The sequence below is a fragment of the Dermacentor silvarum genome, chromosome 1, assembly GCF_013339745.2.
Source record: "Dermacentor silvarum isolate Dsil-2018 chromosome 1, BIME_Dsil_1.4, whole genome shotgun sequence".
In the NCBI taxonomy this organism is placed as follows: domain Eukaryota; kingdom Metazoa; phylum Arthropoda; class Arachnida; order Ixodida; family Ixodidae; genus Dermacentor; species Dermacentor silvarum.
In genome coordinates, this window is record NC_051154.1 from 368647736 (window position 1) to 368663688 (window position 15953).

A 15953-nucleotide genomic window follows, 5' to 3' on the forward strand; every position below is an offset into this window, starting at 1 on the left:
GTTAACGCGGAATCACCAATATTTTAACAATAATATACCGACAATTCTCTCAAGAGTATAACGATTATGTCAGTGAGCAGGATGCAAGCACGTGTTATTATCTAGGCATTTGTCAAGTTATTCATTCATCCTTTATGCTGCCGCTTTCAACATCAGTGTACATAGGCGAATAATAAAGATATCAGTGCGCAAGCATGCATTCTTTGGCGAGTACCCCAGCAAAATCTGTCCGCCCCTTGACGCCTTATATCGGCAAAATAAATGCATCATTGGTCTGTTAACACACGTAATCGTTATAATAGTGTAATAGTACATGATAGGATGATAGGTAGCGTTAAAAAAAAAATAAGAATTAAAAAAGAACTGGTGGCATCGCCGTCACCGCGTCAAGGTCGTAACAAAAAGGAAAGTAAAACGTTAAGACAAGTCATCTTTAATAGTTCTTCTGGTTTCTTTCTTTGTATTATGTTCTATGACGTATTTCCGTGACGGAAATACGTCAGTGAAGTCTTGGTGGACCCCGGCATAAAACACTTTCGTGTTAAAATAAAAAGAATTAAAAAAGAACTGGTGGCATCGCCGTCACCGCGTCAAGGTCGTAACAAAAAGGAAAGTAAAGCGTTAAGACAAGTCATCTTTATAATATTGTAATAGCAGATGATCGGTATCGATAGGTATACGCATGCATAAGTTAGCTAAATAAGTATGCAAAACAGAAGTGGCAGCCGAGTCAAAGAATAATGCTTACGTATTAGTTGACAATTATCACAATTTCCTTGCATTTTTTATTTCACTTATTGTTCTTCAAACTTATTCTTGGCCACTACCACTTCCTCTCGTTTAGTAATAAATCGTGTTCTTTCCCAGGGACACCGTGCGTCTTGTGCCTGAACTTACGAAAGGCTTTGCTGTCCAGGGCGTCCAGGCTATCACTGTTACAGTTAGAACGGCGCCGTCGCAAACCTTTCAGGACAACTGCGCAGAAGCTGAGATTGTCATTGCAAAAACACAGGCGTTTATCTGCGAACTTCCTGAGCTTGAAGGGTCAGGTTGTAGCCATGAAGATCGGAAATGCCAGAATTAAAGAGGAAGTCTTGGCAGAAAAAATCGCAACGCTATCTAAACAACAAGAGGCTGTGCGTCACTGCATTGCGGCAGCGAAGAGAAAAGGCACCAAATGCATGCGTTTTACTAGCGAGTGGATGCTAGAATGCATATTAATGAAAATGAAAAGCCCAAAGCATTACAGGCACCTCAGAATTAACAACATTCTTGTCCTTCCCAGCAACACCACCATAAAGAAATACACAAGTGCTTACAAAGGGGGATTTGGCTTCAACAAGAAAATGCTAGAAGTCGATGAAAGAAAAGACAAGCACAATGGACAATTTCAGAATCCACGGGGGTCTCTTGTTTGACGAGATGAAGCTGTCGGAACACCTTTCTGTTGAACAATCCGGGAAACTGCGAGGCTTCGTAGACTTGGGTCCCTTTACACCGCCCCAAGATGCCAACCTGCCCTGTGACCACGGCATGGTTGTTATGTTCGTGCCCTTTACCGGAGAATTCTCGCAAATCATAGGGGCGTTTGCGACGCACGGAAATGTTAAGGGTAGCCTCCTCTGCAAAATACTCATCGAAGCCATAATTCTTGTGGAGAAGGCAGGACTCTTTGTGGATTTCGTGACGTGCGATGGAGCCTCGCGGAACCGTCGAATGTGGACAATAATGGGCATTCAAGGAACTGCGAATAATGTCACGTGCAAGGTGAAGCATCCTGCAGATTCAAAAAGAAGCCTACATTTTTTTTCGGACTTCCCACACCTCCTGAAATGCCTCCGCAACTCATTGCTGAAAGGCGGCTTCAACACACCAGACGGGCGGGTAAGATTTTCTTCTCTATGCTTTGGTTAGTTTTGATATTGCTATGTTACGTTGACCTATCATTATAGCGTGTCTTTTATTTCGCAGGTGTCCACGTATTTTGTCCGTGAAGCTTACAACTACGACAAAGACAATATCACACTGAAAGCAATGCCTGGGTTGACCACCAGCCATCTTGAAACAAATTCTTTTGAGAAGATGAGAGTCTCCCTTGCGTTTCAGTTGTTCGGCGATTACGTCTTGCGTGGCCTCATTACAAGGATCTCATCGAGACAAGTTACGGAAAGGGGTCGCTGGATGGTACAGAGTCATTCTTCAGGTATATAAGAGAAACTTCGGTAATACATGCTTTCAGTGCTGTGAAATAGAACTGCACCATGCAAGGACTAAAAAAAAAGAGAGAGAGACCTAAAAAGAGCATGCGTAACAAGATGGCCAGTTAAGCTGTATTCAATCGGGCATTCGGTGCGATATACTCATTTTTTTGTGCTTTCATAATTTCTGTAATTATAAATTGAGTCACCTAATCCAGGAGCTATAATGACTGTGCTGTCACGGCTTTGCTCCCTGCGCCCAGCGTGGTGCTTTGCGCCACTGCACACGCCTCATGTGCGCGCCTTCATTACTCGCCGTCGAGACTAGGGTGCATTATAATAGTCTTGGGCTATTAGTCGAGACGCAGAAGCTCCTATTTGTGGCTATACCTTATGATACTGCGACGCTCGCATTATTTGTAACTCGCATTTCGTCTTTGTGTATTTGAGCCTAGAACGAGCGGGAAAGGTCGTGCGCCTGTCGGTGCCAGTATGTGAAAGTAAAGTCATCATTGCACTGACTTGTAATTTCAGTCCCTATTTTCGATTAAAAACAAATCAGCGACAAAGCGTTCGTAACGGTATAATAGATCCATTAACTTCCTGTTGATAATTTTTTCGATTGCATTTTCTTATTATCGCAGAATGATCAATCAGCTGATCAAAGTGATGACGTCCCGCTTCAAGGCTGAAGCATTGTGGCCAAATTCTGCCGGCGTCGCTCAACTGTCAAGCTTCCTATAGAATACATCGACAAGTGGGAACAGCTCACTGGTGGTGGCGTCGGATTCCTCAGCAAATCGACGGCTGCGGGGCTCAGAGTCACACTTTCCAGTGTACTATCCTTGCTCGAATATTTGACCAAGGAACTCCAGTTCCGCTACTTGATGACAGCGCATTTAAGTCAAGATCCCATTGAGAACTTATTTGGCATTGTGCGCCAGTCATCTGGTTGCAATGACCACCCAACTCCAGAGCAGTTCTTAATAACAGTAAACTGCTTATGTTTTTACAGCTTAGCAAAACCGGTGACAGGAGCTAATGTTGCGCCCAATGTACTGACGGCGCTCCTAGATACCAGTGCCGCTAGTTCATCCCCCTAAAAAGATTTGCAAGCAACTCTTGATGAATATATTTCACAAGGAAACCTTGTCAAGCTAGAAATAGCTGTGAGCCAGAAACCCAGTACCTTTCCCGTCGAGCATTCTAGTTTAGTAAATAAAACCAGTGATACGCGTCTTGTTTATCACATGGCAGGCTATGTTTCTTGCGTGAAAAAGTCAGGCTGTGACACGTGCTGCGCGCTGCTGCTCGTACCAGTGTCAGAAGGCGAAACACATCCGCTTTCAGAGTTGTCAGCGTCATGCGATAAGGGAGGATTGCTCTATCCCTCTAAGGAACTTTTTGAATTTGTCAACTATTTTGAGGACGTCTTCATGGGCTGCTTCAGTTCAAATCATCTTCATGCAAACAGCATTTTGGATGTGTTGTCACTCGTCAGAGTTAAGGAAAAGACTCTTGGTTGCATTGAGCACGCAGAAACGGTCAAAGCTAACATAGTAAAATTCTATGTTGTGACGCGGTTGCACTTTTTAATTAAAGGCGTCAACAGGTCGAAAGAGGAGCGACGAAAAATGGCGCAGCTTCTAAAAGTCAGAAGATGCACGTGATGCACACGTGCGCTTATCCAGTCGGGAATTCTCGCTTTAAATTAGTGCATTTAGAACATTTCATATTTTTCTCTTACATATACGTTGTGAATATCTATATGCATGTGCCCTTTGATTTAATTACCTAGAAGTGCATGGCCATTCTTCGCGCCACGCAGTTAATAACACGGTTTATTTCACTCTAATATTGTTGCCTTCGATCATTGTCCCTGATAAATATTACACCAACAAGAAGCGCGCCTAAAATGACACGATATCAATAAAGTTTTCTTACATAGCTTCATGTTGCAGATATATGATACTTATTACCTGTTACTTTTAGAATACAATGTTAAAAACAGTAGTTCACCTGGCTAAAACTACATTTGGTACCTTCTGACAAAAGTCATGGGTGCACCAAAGCAATTAAAACATAAAAAAATGTACTGCACATACGATCTGCGACAAAAACTAAGCGTCCGCCTGCGCCCGCGTAGCGAACGCGCGCTCGCTAGCAGACGACGCGCTTGGCAACGACAGCAAAATTAAAGGCGTCGTGTTGTATAATCTATGTCTCAAATATATATGTTTGGCAAAATGGTGTAAACATAAATTTGCAGTTGAAATAAATCACTATTTTAAGCCCGTACTATACGCAATCGGCCTCGGCGCCCGCAGCGAAAGTACGTTGAATATGCCGCGGAGCGCGTCTCCGCCCCAATCCAGTTCGCTCGCAGCGCCCTCGCATAATTTTTCCACACGCGGCGCCTCAGCGGGAGAGCGCCGTTCGGCCCACTCGACCATTGTCTAGTACACTCTACTCTGAGAAATAGCGTGCGCACGGTAAACGGTATGGGTCGTTTAGCGTTCTGCGCAGTTCGATCACGCTATTCCGGTACGCCCGCTATTCCGGTAACCACGCTAAACTAAAACTGTCTATTAGCGCACATACGGCAGAAATACTATTGGCCACACCTATTTTTGTCGGTTCAGCGCTATGTGCGGACGTGCCGTGACTGTCAGAGGCGTAAAGTCCCACCCGTCAAGCCTGCCGGCCTCCGTCAGCCTTTGGATCCGCCTCCGACGCCGTTGCAGCAAGTGGGAATGGACCCTCTTGGTCCGTTCCCCACGTCTTCCTTACAATACAAGTGGATAATCGTGGCAACTGATTATTTAACTCGCTATGCGGAGACAAAAGCTGTGCCGCGGGAAACTGCTGCTCAAGTCGCCAGCTTCTTCGTCCACAACATCGTGCTTCGTCACGGTGCACCCGCTGTGCTCATTACTGACCGCGGTGCAGCTTTTAAAGCGGAGTTGCTGCAACAAGTCGTCCCGCTGACGCACACCGACCACCGAAGGACCACAGCCTATCATCGCCAGACTAACGGCTTAACAGAGCGCCTGAACAGAACATTGGCCGACATGCTATCCATGTACATTGATGTGAAACACAAAACATGGGATGAAATTTTACCATACGTGACGTTTGCTCACAATACCGCAGTACAGGAGACCACCGAGTTTACACCATTCGAGCTCGTTTACGGATGTCGCGTTACAACCACCTTAGACGCTATGCTCCCGGTAGACCACGGAACCACAAGGAATGACACCACTGAAGAGTTCGTCGAGAAAGCAGAGGAAGCTCGCCAGCTTGCTCGGAATCGCATCCGCACCCAGCAGAATACCGACGCCTGCCGTTACAACCGGACCCGACGGAACGTCCAGTACTCACCAGGCGACCGCGTGTGGATGTGGACACCTATCCGACACCGTGGGCTCTCGGAGAAATTGTTGCGCCGCTATTTCGGCCCCTACGAAGTTGTACGCCGCCTCAGTGATGTGAACTACGAGATGGTGCCTCAAAGCTCTGATCCAAGTTCGAATCGACGCCGTCGCCATGCTGAAGTCGTCCACGTAGTACGGATGAAGCCGTACTACGCACGCGTGGGATAAGCAACCCTCACAAACCGCTTCAGCATTGTGTACATTCCTCTGTGTTTTTTTTTTCTTTTCATGACGGAAATCTTGCCCATAGTGCTCGCCCGCTGCCCTAGAAGCGACGAAATATTGTCACCCAGCTGTACTAGCTGGGTGACAATATTTATATTCGTATTTTATTGCAAAAACTAACAGGATTCACCGGCCCGCATAAACCAACCGAAACAATGTGCTGTCTGCACACAGAAAGCATCGACAAACTTCATAGCATAGAAAGTCGGGAAAGTTCGCGTAAGCAACACAGGCACATGCGTGCAGGCTGAAATCGACAACGTGTCTCTCCCAGGTAACGCACCCGCTTGTCTTCAAAGGAAGTGGCAGTGAGCGTCAGTGATCCATCAACTTCCCCGACATGATCTCAAACGCAATTCTATATCGCAACCGCTTAATGTCGCGTGCCGAAAAATTGAACGGTGCGCCTCTCGCGAGGCACTCCGCATAGAGGCACACAAACACGCCGCAGTCGTGGGAGTTGGACTGCTGGGGAAGGTTCTGGACATAGTGGCATTGCCATTTCGCCTCTGGCGTGAGCGGGCACTTCCGCTTGTCCTGGTGCTCTTTCCTCAGGTATGCCGTCAACACCTGATAACAATTCCAGTTCTTACGACCCAACGAATCATACAGCTCGAACGTACGGTTTCCGATATTCAGAACGGCGAGTGACCAGTGGTTGTTCTTGTGAATTGGCACTAGAAGCATGTCGAAAGAAAACAAGTCGACCGTGTCCGTCCAGTGGCTCACAGCCGCATAGCCCCATGTTCTGAGCACGTCATAAAAGTGCGTCGTCAGCGCATGGATGCGTCGCCCATCTCGAGCTTCTTTGGCACGCTCGGCCACAAGCCACATGTAGAAGTCAATGACAACGTCATTAAACCAATTCTCATCGAGCACACTTTCCAGGTCCTTGCACGTTACTGTGTAGGCCGCACTGCGCACGACCACACGATGCTTGTCACCTTGATGGTCCTCCAGATCTTCCTTGTCATCCATGGGCGCCACAGCACCTGCCCCATCCGTGCAGCCTGCCGCTCTGGCGAGCTGCTCATTTCTGGCCAAGCTGTGGGTCGACCACGTCCTGTAGTTAAAGTCGGGCATCTCGTCCTCTAGACGCTGCAAGACCACCGAGCAGTCTTGCGCCACCTTCGGGAGGTCGGACAGGTTTTGGCCCGTGCTTGGACCAGCCATGTTGGCGACGAGGAAGTATCCTGGAAGACGTGGCCACACGGACAAGAGATTGGTCAGTGGGCTGGACCATGCCAAACAGAAAGGGCAGAGGACAGCACACAATGGTCGGGCCGGTGGGGCTTTGCCGGCCCAAAGCAAGCACATTGGCTATAATAGCCATCGTAGTGGATGGGCTCCAGACTAGAAATTTTTCTTTAACTTTTTCGTTACTAGTGAAAATGTGCCAATTTTCAGTGCTTGAATGTTTTAACATTGCATTTCAAGACGTAGTAGTCGCAACGTATACTGCGATAGATAAAATTATAGCCTGATCACTGATGTTTTCAAATAATGTATAGAAGTAATAACTGCTCAGATAACTTTTGAGGATTGTTACATCAAACTTTAAAGAAGCACTTCAAGCAACACGAATGAAAGAAACAATTAGTTATTTTTAGTATAAGTACTAACCGCAACATTATCTGAAATATAAAAAATATGCACTTGGTTCCTAGTTCCAATCTTTTGTAAGTTAGATCATGCAAAAAAATGATTTGAAGATTTGTTGGCGTCCATACTAGCCATAGTGATGTTCATGCTATGTGGGAAAGCAGTAGCTTCGCAAATGTGAAAACGGGTAAGTTCCTATTGTACATGGAGCATTTGTTCAGTTCAGTTCAGTTCAGTTTTATTTCCTTAAAGACCCCTTTGCTAGGGGTATTACATAAGGGGTGGGTACAGTTGATGCAACAGAAACACAGGTATTTAGAAAACTACAAGAAAGCTACATTTCGCAAGTGCATAAAAACAGAAAGAAGGGGGAAAAATGCCGGTGAAAAAAGCTGATTATTTTTCAGCCAACAAAGACACATTTTCGAAGAACGATGTCGGGCAAGTGATTTCAGCGACGTGGTGGGGAAGGGCGTTCCAGTCTGATGCTGTGCGGGAAAAAAAAAGACGAAGAAAAGGTAGTTGTATGGGAGCGTGGCCGTAAGACTTGTAATGGGTGCCCAGTTCGTAGCGATATGCGTACGGGTGGTGTGATATATGGCTCGTGAATTAGGGAACTGTAAAAAAACTTATGAAAGAGGCAAAGGCTGGCTGTAACGCGACGACGTGCAAGGGGCTGGAGATCAGATTTTGCTCTTAAGGATGATACGCTTACGTCATATGAGTATGATGAATGGATGTATCTGACGACGCGGTTCTGAAGGACTCGAGCGCGTTAACAAGATAGACTTGATATGGATTCCAGATGGGTGATGCGTATTCAACTTTCGGTCTGATAAGGGATTTGAAAGCTAGGAGTTTTACGTTCTGCGGGGCGTCACGCAAGTGTCGTCTCATGAAGCCAAAAGTTCTGTTAGCTGATGAAAGTATGTTGGAAATATGCGTACCCCAACTGAGATCATGAGAAAGTGTTACGCCCAAGTACTTAAATGATTCTACTGATTCTATGGGAACGTTTACTATTGTATAAGAGGACAGGAAAGGGTTACGGCGGCGGGTAAAAGATATATGCTTACATTTGTTGGGATTAAGAGTCATTAACCATTGTTCACTCCAAGACTGCACGTTGTTAAGACTTTGTTGTAAGGTGTTTTCGTCAGTAGCATTAGAAACTGGATGGTAAATCACGCAGTCATCAGCGAAAACTCGTATCTTGCAAGATACATGTAGGGGTAAGTCATTAATATAAATTAAAAAGAGAAGAGGACCGAGAACTGATCCCTGCGGGACACCAGAAGTTACAGGGAGTAGAGTGGATGATTTGTCATTTATAGAAACGAATTGGTAGCGATCAGTAAGGAATGATTCGAGCCATTTGGGTACGTCACTGTGCAAGTTCAAAGAAGAAAGTTTTAGTAGTAAGTGGCGGTGAGGAACTTTGTCAAAGGCCTTTTCATAGTCCAGAAAAATAGCGTCAGTTTGTTGGTTAGAGTCAAGGTTTATATGCAAGTCGTGTAGAAACAAAGCTAGTTGCGTTTCGGTAGAGAAGCCCTTACGGAACCCATGCTGTGCCGAATGAAAAAATTGATTGGCGTCCAAGTGATTCATGATCAGGGAGTAGATGACATGTTCCATGATTTCGTTACTCATTGCAGCAGGCACCGTGTTTGCTTTGTTACTGCATTCTTTAGGCTCACGAATCAATGGTTGTTAGGTCACGGAGCATGCAGAAGGTTCCTCATACTTGATTATTGCGTTTTATCAGCTTTTTTTGTGCAAGCAAGGTGCTCTAATGTGCGTTCAACTGGGACTGAAGCCTCCACATGTTTTGTTGAGTCCATGTACATCGCTGTACAGTAATCTGGAGTGTTGCCCAATACTGTACAGTGTTGCGTCCCAAATCGGCAGAGCGCCTTCTTTCGTTGTCTCCATCGAGGCAGCCGCTTTCATCAGCGCCACCCAGACGGTGACAATGCCCGACACCGAACGAGACGGGCAAACAAGCGCCCCAACTCGGCAGTGCGCATCCCTTTGGGTGCTTCCCCTGATGCGACCCCCCTTCATCAGCGGTCGCCTACCTGGCGGCGCGGCCCGACACCGGCAGTGACGCGAGGACAAAGAGGCTCACGCAGAAGCGACCGACCACAACCGCCACCCCTCGTTCGAAGCGGGGATTAGCGCGAAGGCCATTCTCTCGACCCTGGCAAGATGACTGTCGGAGGGCAAGAAACTAAGTCACCGACTTTCGTGGAAGTAGTGTGAGCCCCCTGTTTCCGTATTGCCTCATCCTTGCTTCGGAGGTTGACATCAGAGGCGAAGTTCGGTAAACAATACGACTCCTCTGATTGGCCGCACCAAGGACATCCAATTCCCTGGTGTAGGGAACTAGGGAAGACGAACTGCTTAAAGGAGGCCTCTCCAGTGCGACTGAAGAGAGCTCTGACCAGAATCTGACTACTTGTTTCAATATGTAAATAAACGTTTCTCTTTCGCTCCTACTCTCGGACGTACTCATCCCCATGCCTGGCGGATTCCTGACTTTTACTCAACCCCGAGGCGCAACAACAGTAAAGAATATGGACACTTGCACAGGCGGTGTCCAAAATGTAAGAAATTAGGCAGCTAGCCAAACTTCGGTCGAAGGTCAGTCTCAAATCGACTCAGTGGCGTACAAACTATTTTTCGAGCAGGAGGCAAACTGCAAACGATCTGACTCTATCTCTCTCCCTCTATTTATATATACCAAATTACTATATTAGACTAAACGAAAAAGCCTGGAAATGCGTCTGTCAGTCATTTCATGTTTAACAAACATAGACTTCTTTATCACTCACACATGGTGAACCTTGGAGTAGAGCAATTCACGGGCCGATTTTTGCAGCTCGGGCCGCGCCCGGGCTGAAAAGCGGCATATCCCAATTTTCTCAGCACGTTATAAAAGTGCGTCGTCAGCGCATGAACGCGTAGACCATCTCGAGCTTCTTTGGCACGCTCGGCCACAAGCCCCATGTAGAAGTCAATGACAACGTCATTAAGCCAGTTCCTATGGAGCACAGTTTTCAGGAGCGTGCAAGTTACAGTGTAGGCCGAACTGCGCACGACCACACGATGCTTCTCACCTTGATGGTCCTCCAGCTCATTCAGCACGCGGCGCTTTATCGCCTCGTAATCCATGCGCGCCGCAGCATCTTCCCCATCCGTGCAGCCTGCCGCTCTAGCGAGCTGCTCATTTGTGGCCAAGCTGTGGGTAGACCACGTCCTGTAGTTAAAGTCGGGCATCTCGTCCTCTAGACGCTGCAAGACCACCGAGCAGTCTTGCGCCACCTTTGGGAGGTCGGACAGGTTTTGGCCCGTGCTTGGACCAGCCATGCTGGCGACGTGGAAGTACCCTGCAAGACGTGGCCACACGGACAAGAGATTGGTCAGTGGGCTGGACCATCCCAGGCAGAAATGGCAGAGGACAGCACACAATGTTCGGGCCGGTGGGGCTTTGCCGACCCAAAGCAAGCACATTGGCTATAAGAGCCATCATAGTGGATGGGCTCCAGACTAGAAATTTGACCGCCCGGATTCTTTAACTCTTTCGTTATTAGGGAAATGTGCCAATTTTCAGTGCTTGAATGCTTTAACATTGCATTTCAAGACGTAGTAGTCGCAACGTATACTGCGATAGATAAAATTATAGCCTGATCACTGATATTTTTAAAGAATGTATAAAAGTAATAACTGCTCAGATAACTTTTGGGCATTCTAACATGAAACTTTAAAGAAGCACTTCTCGCAACACGAATGAAAGAAACAATTAATTTTTTTAGTATAAGTACTAACCGCAACATTATCTGAAATACGCAAAATATGCACTTAGTTCCTAGTTCCGATCTTTTGTAAGTTAGATCACGCAAAAAAATTATTTGAAGATTTGTTGGCGTCCATACTAGCCATAGTGATGTTCATGCTATGTGGAAAAGCAGTAGCTTCGAAAATGTGAAAACCGGTAAGTTCCTATTGCACATAGAGCGTTTGTCGTTACTCATGGCAGCAGGCACCGTGTGTGCTTTTTTACTGCATTCTTTAGGCTCAACAAACACTGGTCGTTAGGTCACGGAGCATGCAGAAGATTCCTCATACTTGATTATTGCATTTGATCAGCTTTTTTGCGCAATTAGCAAGGTGGTCTAATGTGCGTTCAACTGGCACTGAAGCCTCCACATGTTTTGTTGAGTTCATGTACAGTGCTGTACAGTAAAGAATACGGGCACTTGCGCAGGCGGTGTTCAAAATGTAAGAAATTAGGCAGCTAGTAAAACTTCGGTCGAAGGTCAGTCACAAATCGACTCAGTGGCGTACAAACTATTTTTCGAGTATGAAGCAAACCGCAAACGATCTGACTCTATCTCTCTCCCTCTGTTTATATATATCGAATTACTATATTAGAATAAACGAAAAAGCTTGGAAATACGTCTGTCAGTCATTTCATGTTTAACAAACATAGACTTCTTTATCAATCACACATGGTGAACCATGCAGCAGAGCACTGCACGGGCCGATTTTTTCAGCCCAGGCCGGGCCCGTGTTTACGTTGGGCTGCCCGCCCAAGCCCGACCAAAAGCTTTATTGCGAGACCCGGGCCCGGCCATGGCCCGGAAATAATCTACGTTACCCGCCTGGCCCGGACCGCAACCCCTTTACCTTAGGCCCGAGCCCAGCCCGAGCCCTGCTCGAAACCGGCCCGAACCTGGCCCGAGACCCAAAAAGATCACCGAGCGGCAATAAAACAATAAAAGAAAGAAGAGAATGAAATGAATGTATTTTTAAGGCATAAATACATGTGATATATGCAGTTATCAACGCCATTTGAGCGGACTCAACGCAAATAGAGCGCGTGAAGCAGTACGAATGACCCTGCCGAGCAGTACCGCCAGCAGATTCCAACGGCGCGACCTTGATGCGACCCAATCCAGTCATATCGCAGTGCCGCCACAGTATTTTTCCACGTCGGGCGCCTGACTGCAAAGCATCTGCTGCCCCAGCCGCTCGTCCGACTCAACCCTATAGGCTCCGTAGAGTGAACAGAGGGCGCTACAACCGAATACGATGGATGGATGGATGGATGGATGGATGGATGAGGCTGAACCCTTTAAATCGGGCGGTGGCGTACGCCACCTAGCCATGACTATTAACATATTTTGTACTTTGTGGTGGGTGAAATTTCACCCCTGCCTTGATTTTATCCACCAATCAGATAACCTCCGTTTGGTTATTTCTACCCGCTTAAAGTCTATTTTGCCTTCACTGTCCCTAAACCCCAATGCTTTGAAAAAATCAGCCCCGTTGCTTTGCACTGTAGGGTTAAGGCCTGCACGGCAAAATAAGGTCCCTGTATTACGGCAAAACGCCGTGCAGCGCCAATGGTGGTAGGAATGTGAAACACTGAGACGGCCGCTCCGAGCGCCGCGGCAGCAACTGAACGTGTTTTAACTCTAGGTCACTCTAGTTTTATAACGCGCGCCTGACGTTCAAAATGTCGCGTGTGTTGTTTTGCTACTTTAAGCCGATAAGCTGTATTGAAAATTACTTTCGTGCGCCTATACTCAAAAATGGAGACAAGCTGTATGCGGCGGGCCACGTTTACGACGTGAAGGAGACCGACGGCGCCGACTTGAGGGCGCCGTCGGTCACTCTCAGCAAGGGAAAGAAGTGTACGACGTTTCCTTGCAGGTAGGGAGAACATGCATGCATTTTTATATCAGCAAGTGGTTTTGACGCATAAGCGGAAGCGCACACGCTACCACGACTTATTGGAGGAAAATCTGCGGTGCAAGTTAAACGAAGACAAACACACAAACAGGACGGGAGCTTGCGGCGCATTGCAACTAGCTCAAACCAAGATTATGCTACCGCGACGTTTTTTTGAATGAGAACAGTCCCAAATCGACATTCGGTGATTACACGTCGTTTTTGCTACGTTGTCGGGGCGTGGTCACAGAAATGTCCAACTGCAGCTCTGCTATTTACAGTATTTCGTTCATTTCGTGGCCGACGTGCGCAGAAACGCATTTTTGCAAATCTATGAATGAAGCGTTTCTAGGTGTTGATTTTTCCTTTATTGGCTACTCCGCCGTTCACGAAGTGTTTGGAGCAGATCCTGCTCGTCTGCTTCGGCATCCACGGCGAGCCGTCATTCTCGCCGAAGAAAAGAAAAGGAGCATTATTGCGAATACTACGAAGTTCATACTGACGACACAGTGCCCTATGCATGCGGCCGCAAGCAAGAGCGCACATGCAGTAACCGAATGACTTCTTCACGAGACGGTAAACGAGGCAAACAGGCCACAAAGCGCTGACGAGAGCGAGCAGTCTCACGGCGGGCGGCACTTGGTGAAGGCATTTGAAGTTTAGATGTTACACGCACCACCACTACCCCCAAAATCAAGGCAAACCGAGTTTACTTACTTTGCTGAAAATATCACAGAAAAACGCAATTTAACAGTTAATTACAGGACTGCAAGCACGCAAGCAAATCAACAAAGATTCGCATGCAGCCTACAAGAGCATTTGAGGCGCAAATTGGCGCGTAAGATTTCGCGCTACACAAGCTTGCTGTGCAAAACGTGCTCCATACACTTCCAACCGCGCTAAACACACAAATACAGTTGCAGAACCTCAAGCAGCTAGACCTGGCTAGCCCTTAAAGCATATAGTTACATTGACACTAGGAAAACGCTGTTTTCACAATTACTTATTTAACTCTTCGAACAGCAACAATCCATCTTTTTCGTCGTTCTTTCTCCCACGGGCGGCCAGGAAATCGGTACCATTTCACGCCAGGCTGGCCTTCGTGGCTGTGGCAGTTTTTTACGCATCAGTGCCGGCCCTTGTTCCTCTTCCTTTTCCGTACGCTTTCAGTCGATGGAATAGAATTAGTCGAGCTGAAGGATGACATTGTCTCAACGTCAGAAAAGACCGAACAGCACCATCGACGCCGCGCCTATGAATACCCCCGCGCGCTTTGGCCGTCTCATTATCGTTGGCGGCGCTGCTACAGATGGCGCAGCAATCGCAGCAAACTTCACTGAGCGGAGCCTATTCTATTACACTATTGACCCTTTTCGCGGAGCAGTTTGTTTTAGAGAAATGAGATGGCGCTCACGGCGGCGCGCCATACCTCTCCTCAGCTACCTCAGCGACCGCGCACGAATACGAAACCATTACCGCTTCTACCTTGCTTCTGTGCGGTCAGCTGTCGGAAATGCAACTGAGTTTTCGCTAACACACTGTGCTCCAATCATGCTAGATTGAATCATGTGGACTGAAGACGTGTGCAGTAGTTGGCTGAAAAAATAGTGACTGGCATGTTAAGGAATAGAATGAATCTGTGTGGCCAAGTTCGCGGACTGCTGCTGCAACGGTCCGAATTTGTTACCGGCACTTCGTGATGTACGGCTTTCCTCGAGGATACAGAAATTTGCTCATCCGCCAGCCTTGTATCGCTAACCTTCAAAGAAAGTGCTTCATCCTCAGAACGTCGGCAAGAGTGAGTACCACTCGTTAAACAATGACAAAGGTAGTATTGATGCTTCCTGTCATAGTAAGTATCGCGCACGTTATCCATACAAATCTGTCTAAAATGGCAGGAAAACTTACGCCCACTCTATGGCCGTCGTATCAAGACTAAATGAATGGGCGCACACTTGAATATGTGTGCACTGTATACGCACAATAAATGACGGTACTACTCCATAGCGCAGGAATGGTCGAAGCTGAATGTTTGGTGACGGTCGACAAGAGTGAGCGAGATACTAGAGTTAATATATATTTGCTACAAGGTATTAAAATGTACACAACAGCTACGTTTCAAGCCTTGTGCGCAGCAAGAACAAATCTATCGGAACTGAGCACACCCGCGAGCGATTAGGCAGAAAATAATCAGATAGTGGTCGCACCGAGGAACTTCACTGGGTCAGAAACAGACAAGCCACTGCTTCAAAATATTTGCCAAATAAAGAACAAAGAGCAAAACACACTAATCCTGGCTGAATTCATAATCGGACAGCTTGGAATACATATTTAGCCCCGCCTTTAGAACAAGCACCATATACGCTGCTTGCGCCGTTTGGACATAGCTTAATCAGCTCCGAAAGCGCTTTTGCATGTTCTCTGAAGCTGTGATCAAACCTTCGTGTCGTCCACCTAGCCACCGTCTACGATATCTCCGAAAACAGAGGTTTTCTAAGCCACGCCGGCGTCATACACCTCCATTGTAAACAAGGAGGCAACGGAGGCAGTTGAGGCAAGCACTGGACGCGTCACCACGTGATCAAACATGGCAGCGCCCACGGGATCGCCGCGCAAAGAGTCAATAGCGGAAGCGCAGCCACAACCGGTCGTGAGCGCAGCGCATGGATGGAGTAAATGGAGAAAGAAAGCTTCTCGTCCTTCCATGATGCAGCTGCTAGGCGTCCGGTTGGGAACATGCGTGCTATCATGCCTG

The 15953-nt window shown here is 47.0% G+C and overlaps 2 protein-coding genes across 2 annotated transcripts; both read right to left on the reverse strand.

The window, feature by feature from the left end:
• Nucleotides 1-6175: 6175 nt before the first annotated feature.
• LOC119445406 (sentrin-specific protease 1) lies at nt 6176-7033 on the reverse strand. The gene has a single exon (XM_037709701.2). It carries the CDS (start codon nt 7031-7033, stop codon nt 6176-6178), a length of 858 nt encoding a protein of 285 aa, XP_037565629.2.
• Nucleotides 7034-10288: 3255 nt separating this feature from the next.
• On the reverse strand, nt 10289-10831 carry LOC125943588 (sentrin-specific protease 1-like). The gene has a single exon (XM_049663039.1). It carries the CDS (start codon nt 10829-10831, stop codon nt 10289-10291), a length of 543 nt encoding a protein of 180 aa, XP_049518996.1.
• Between the last annotated feature and the right edge of the window lie 5122 nt (nt 10832-15953).

Excerpts from the sequence above, each read along its gene's own strand:
- LOC119445406 (XM_037709701.2), bottom strand. The coding sequence starts at position 7,033 with ATGGCTGGTCCAAGCACGGGCCAAAACCTGTCCGACCTCCCGAAGGTG.
- LOC125943588 (XM_049663039.1), bottom strand. The coding sequence starts at position 10,831 with ATGGCTGGTCCAAGCACGGGCCAAAACCTGTCCGACCTCCCAAAGGTG.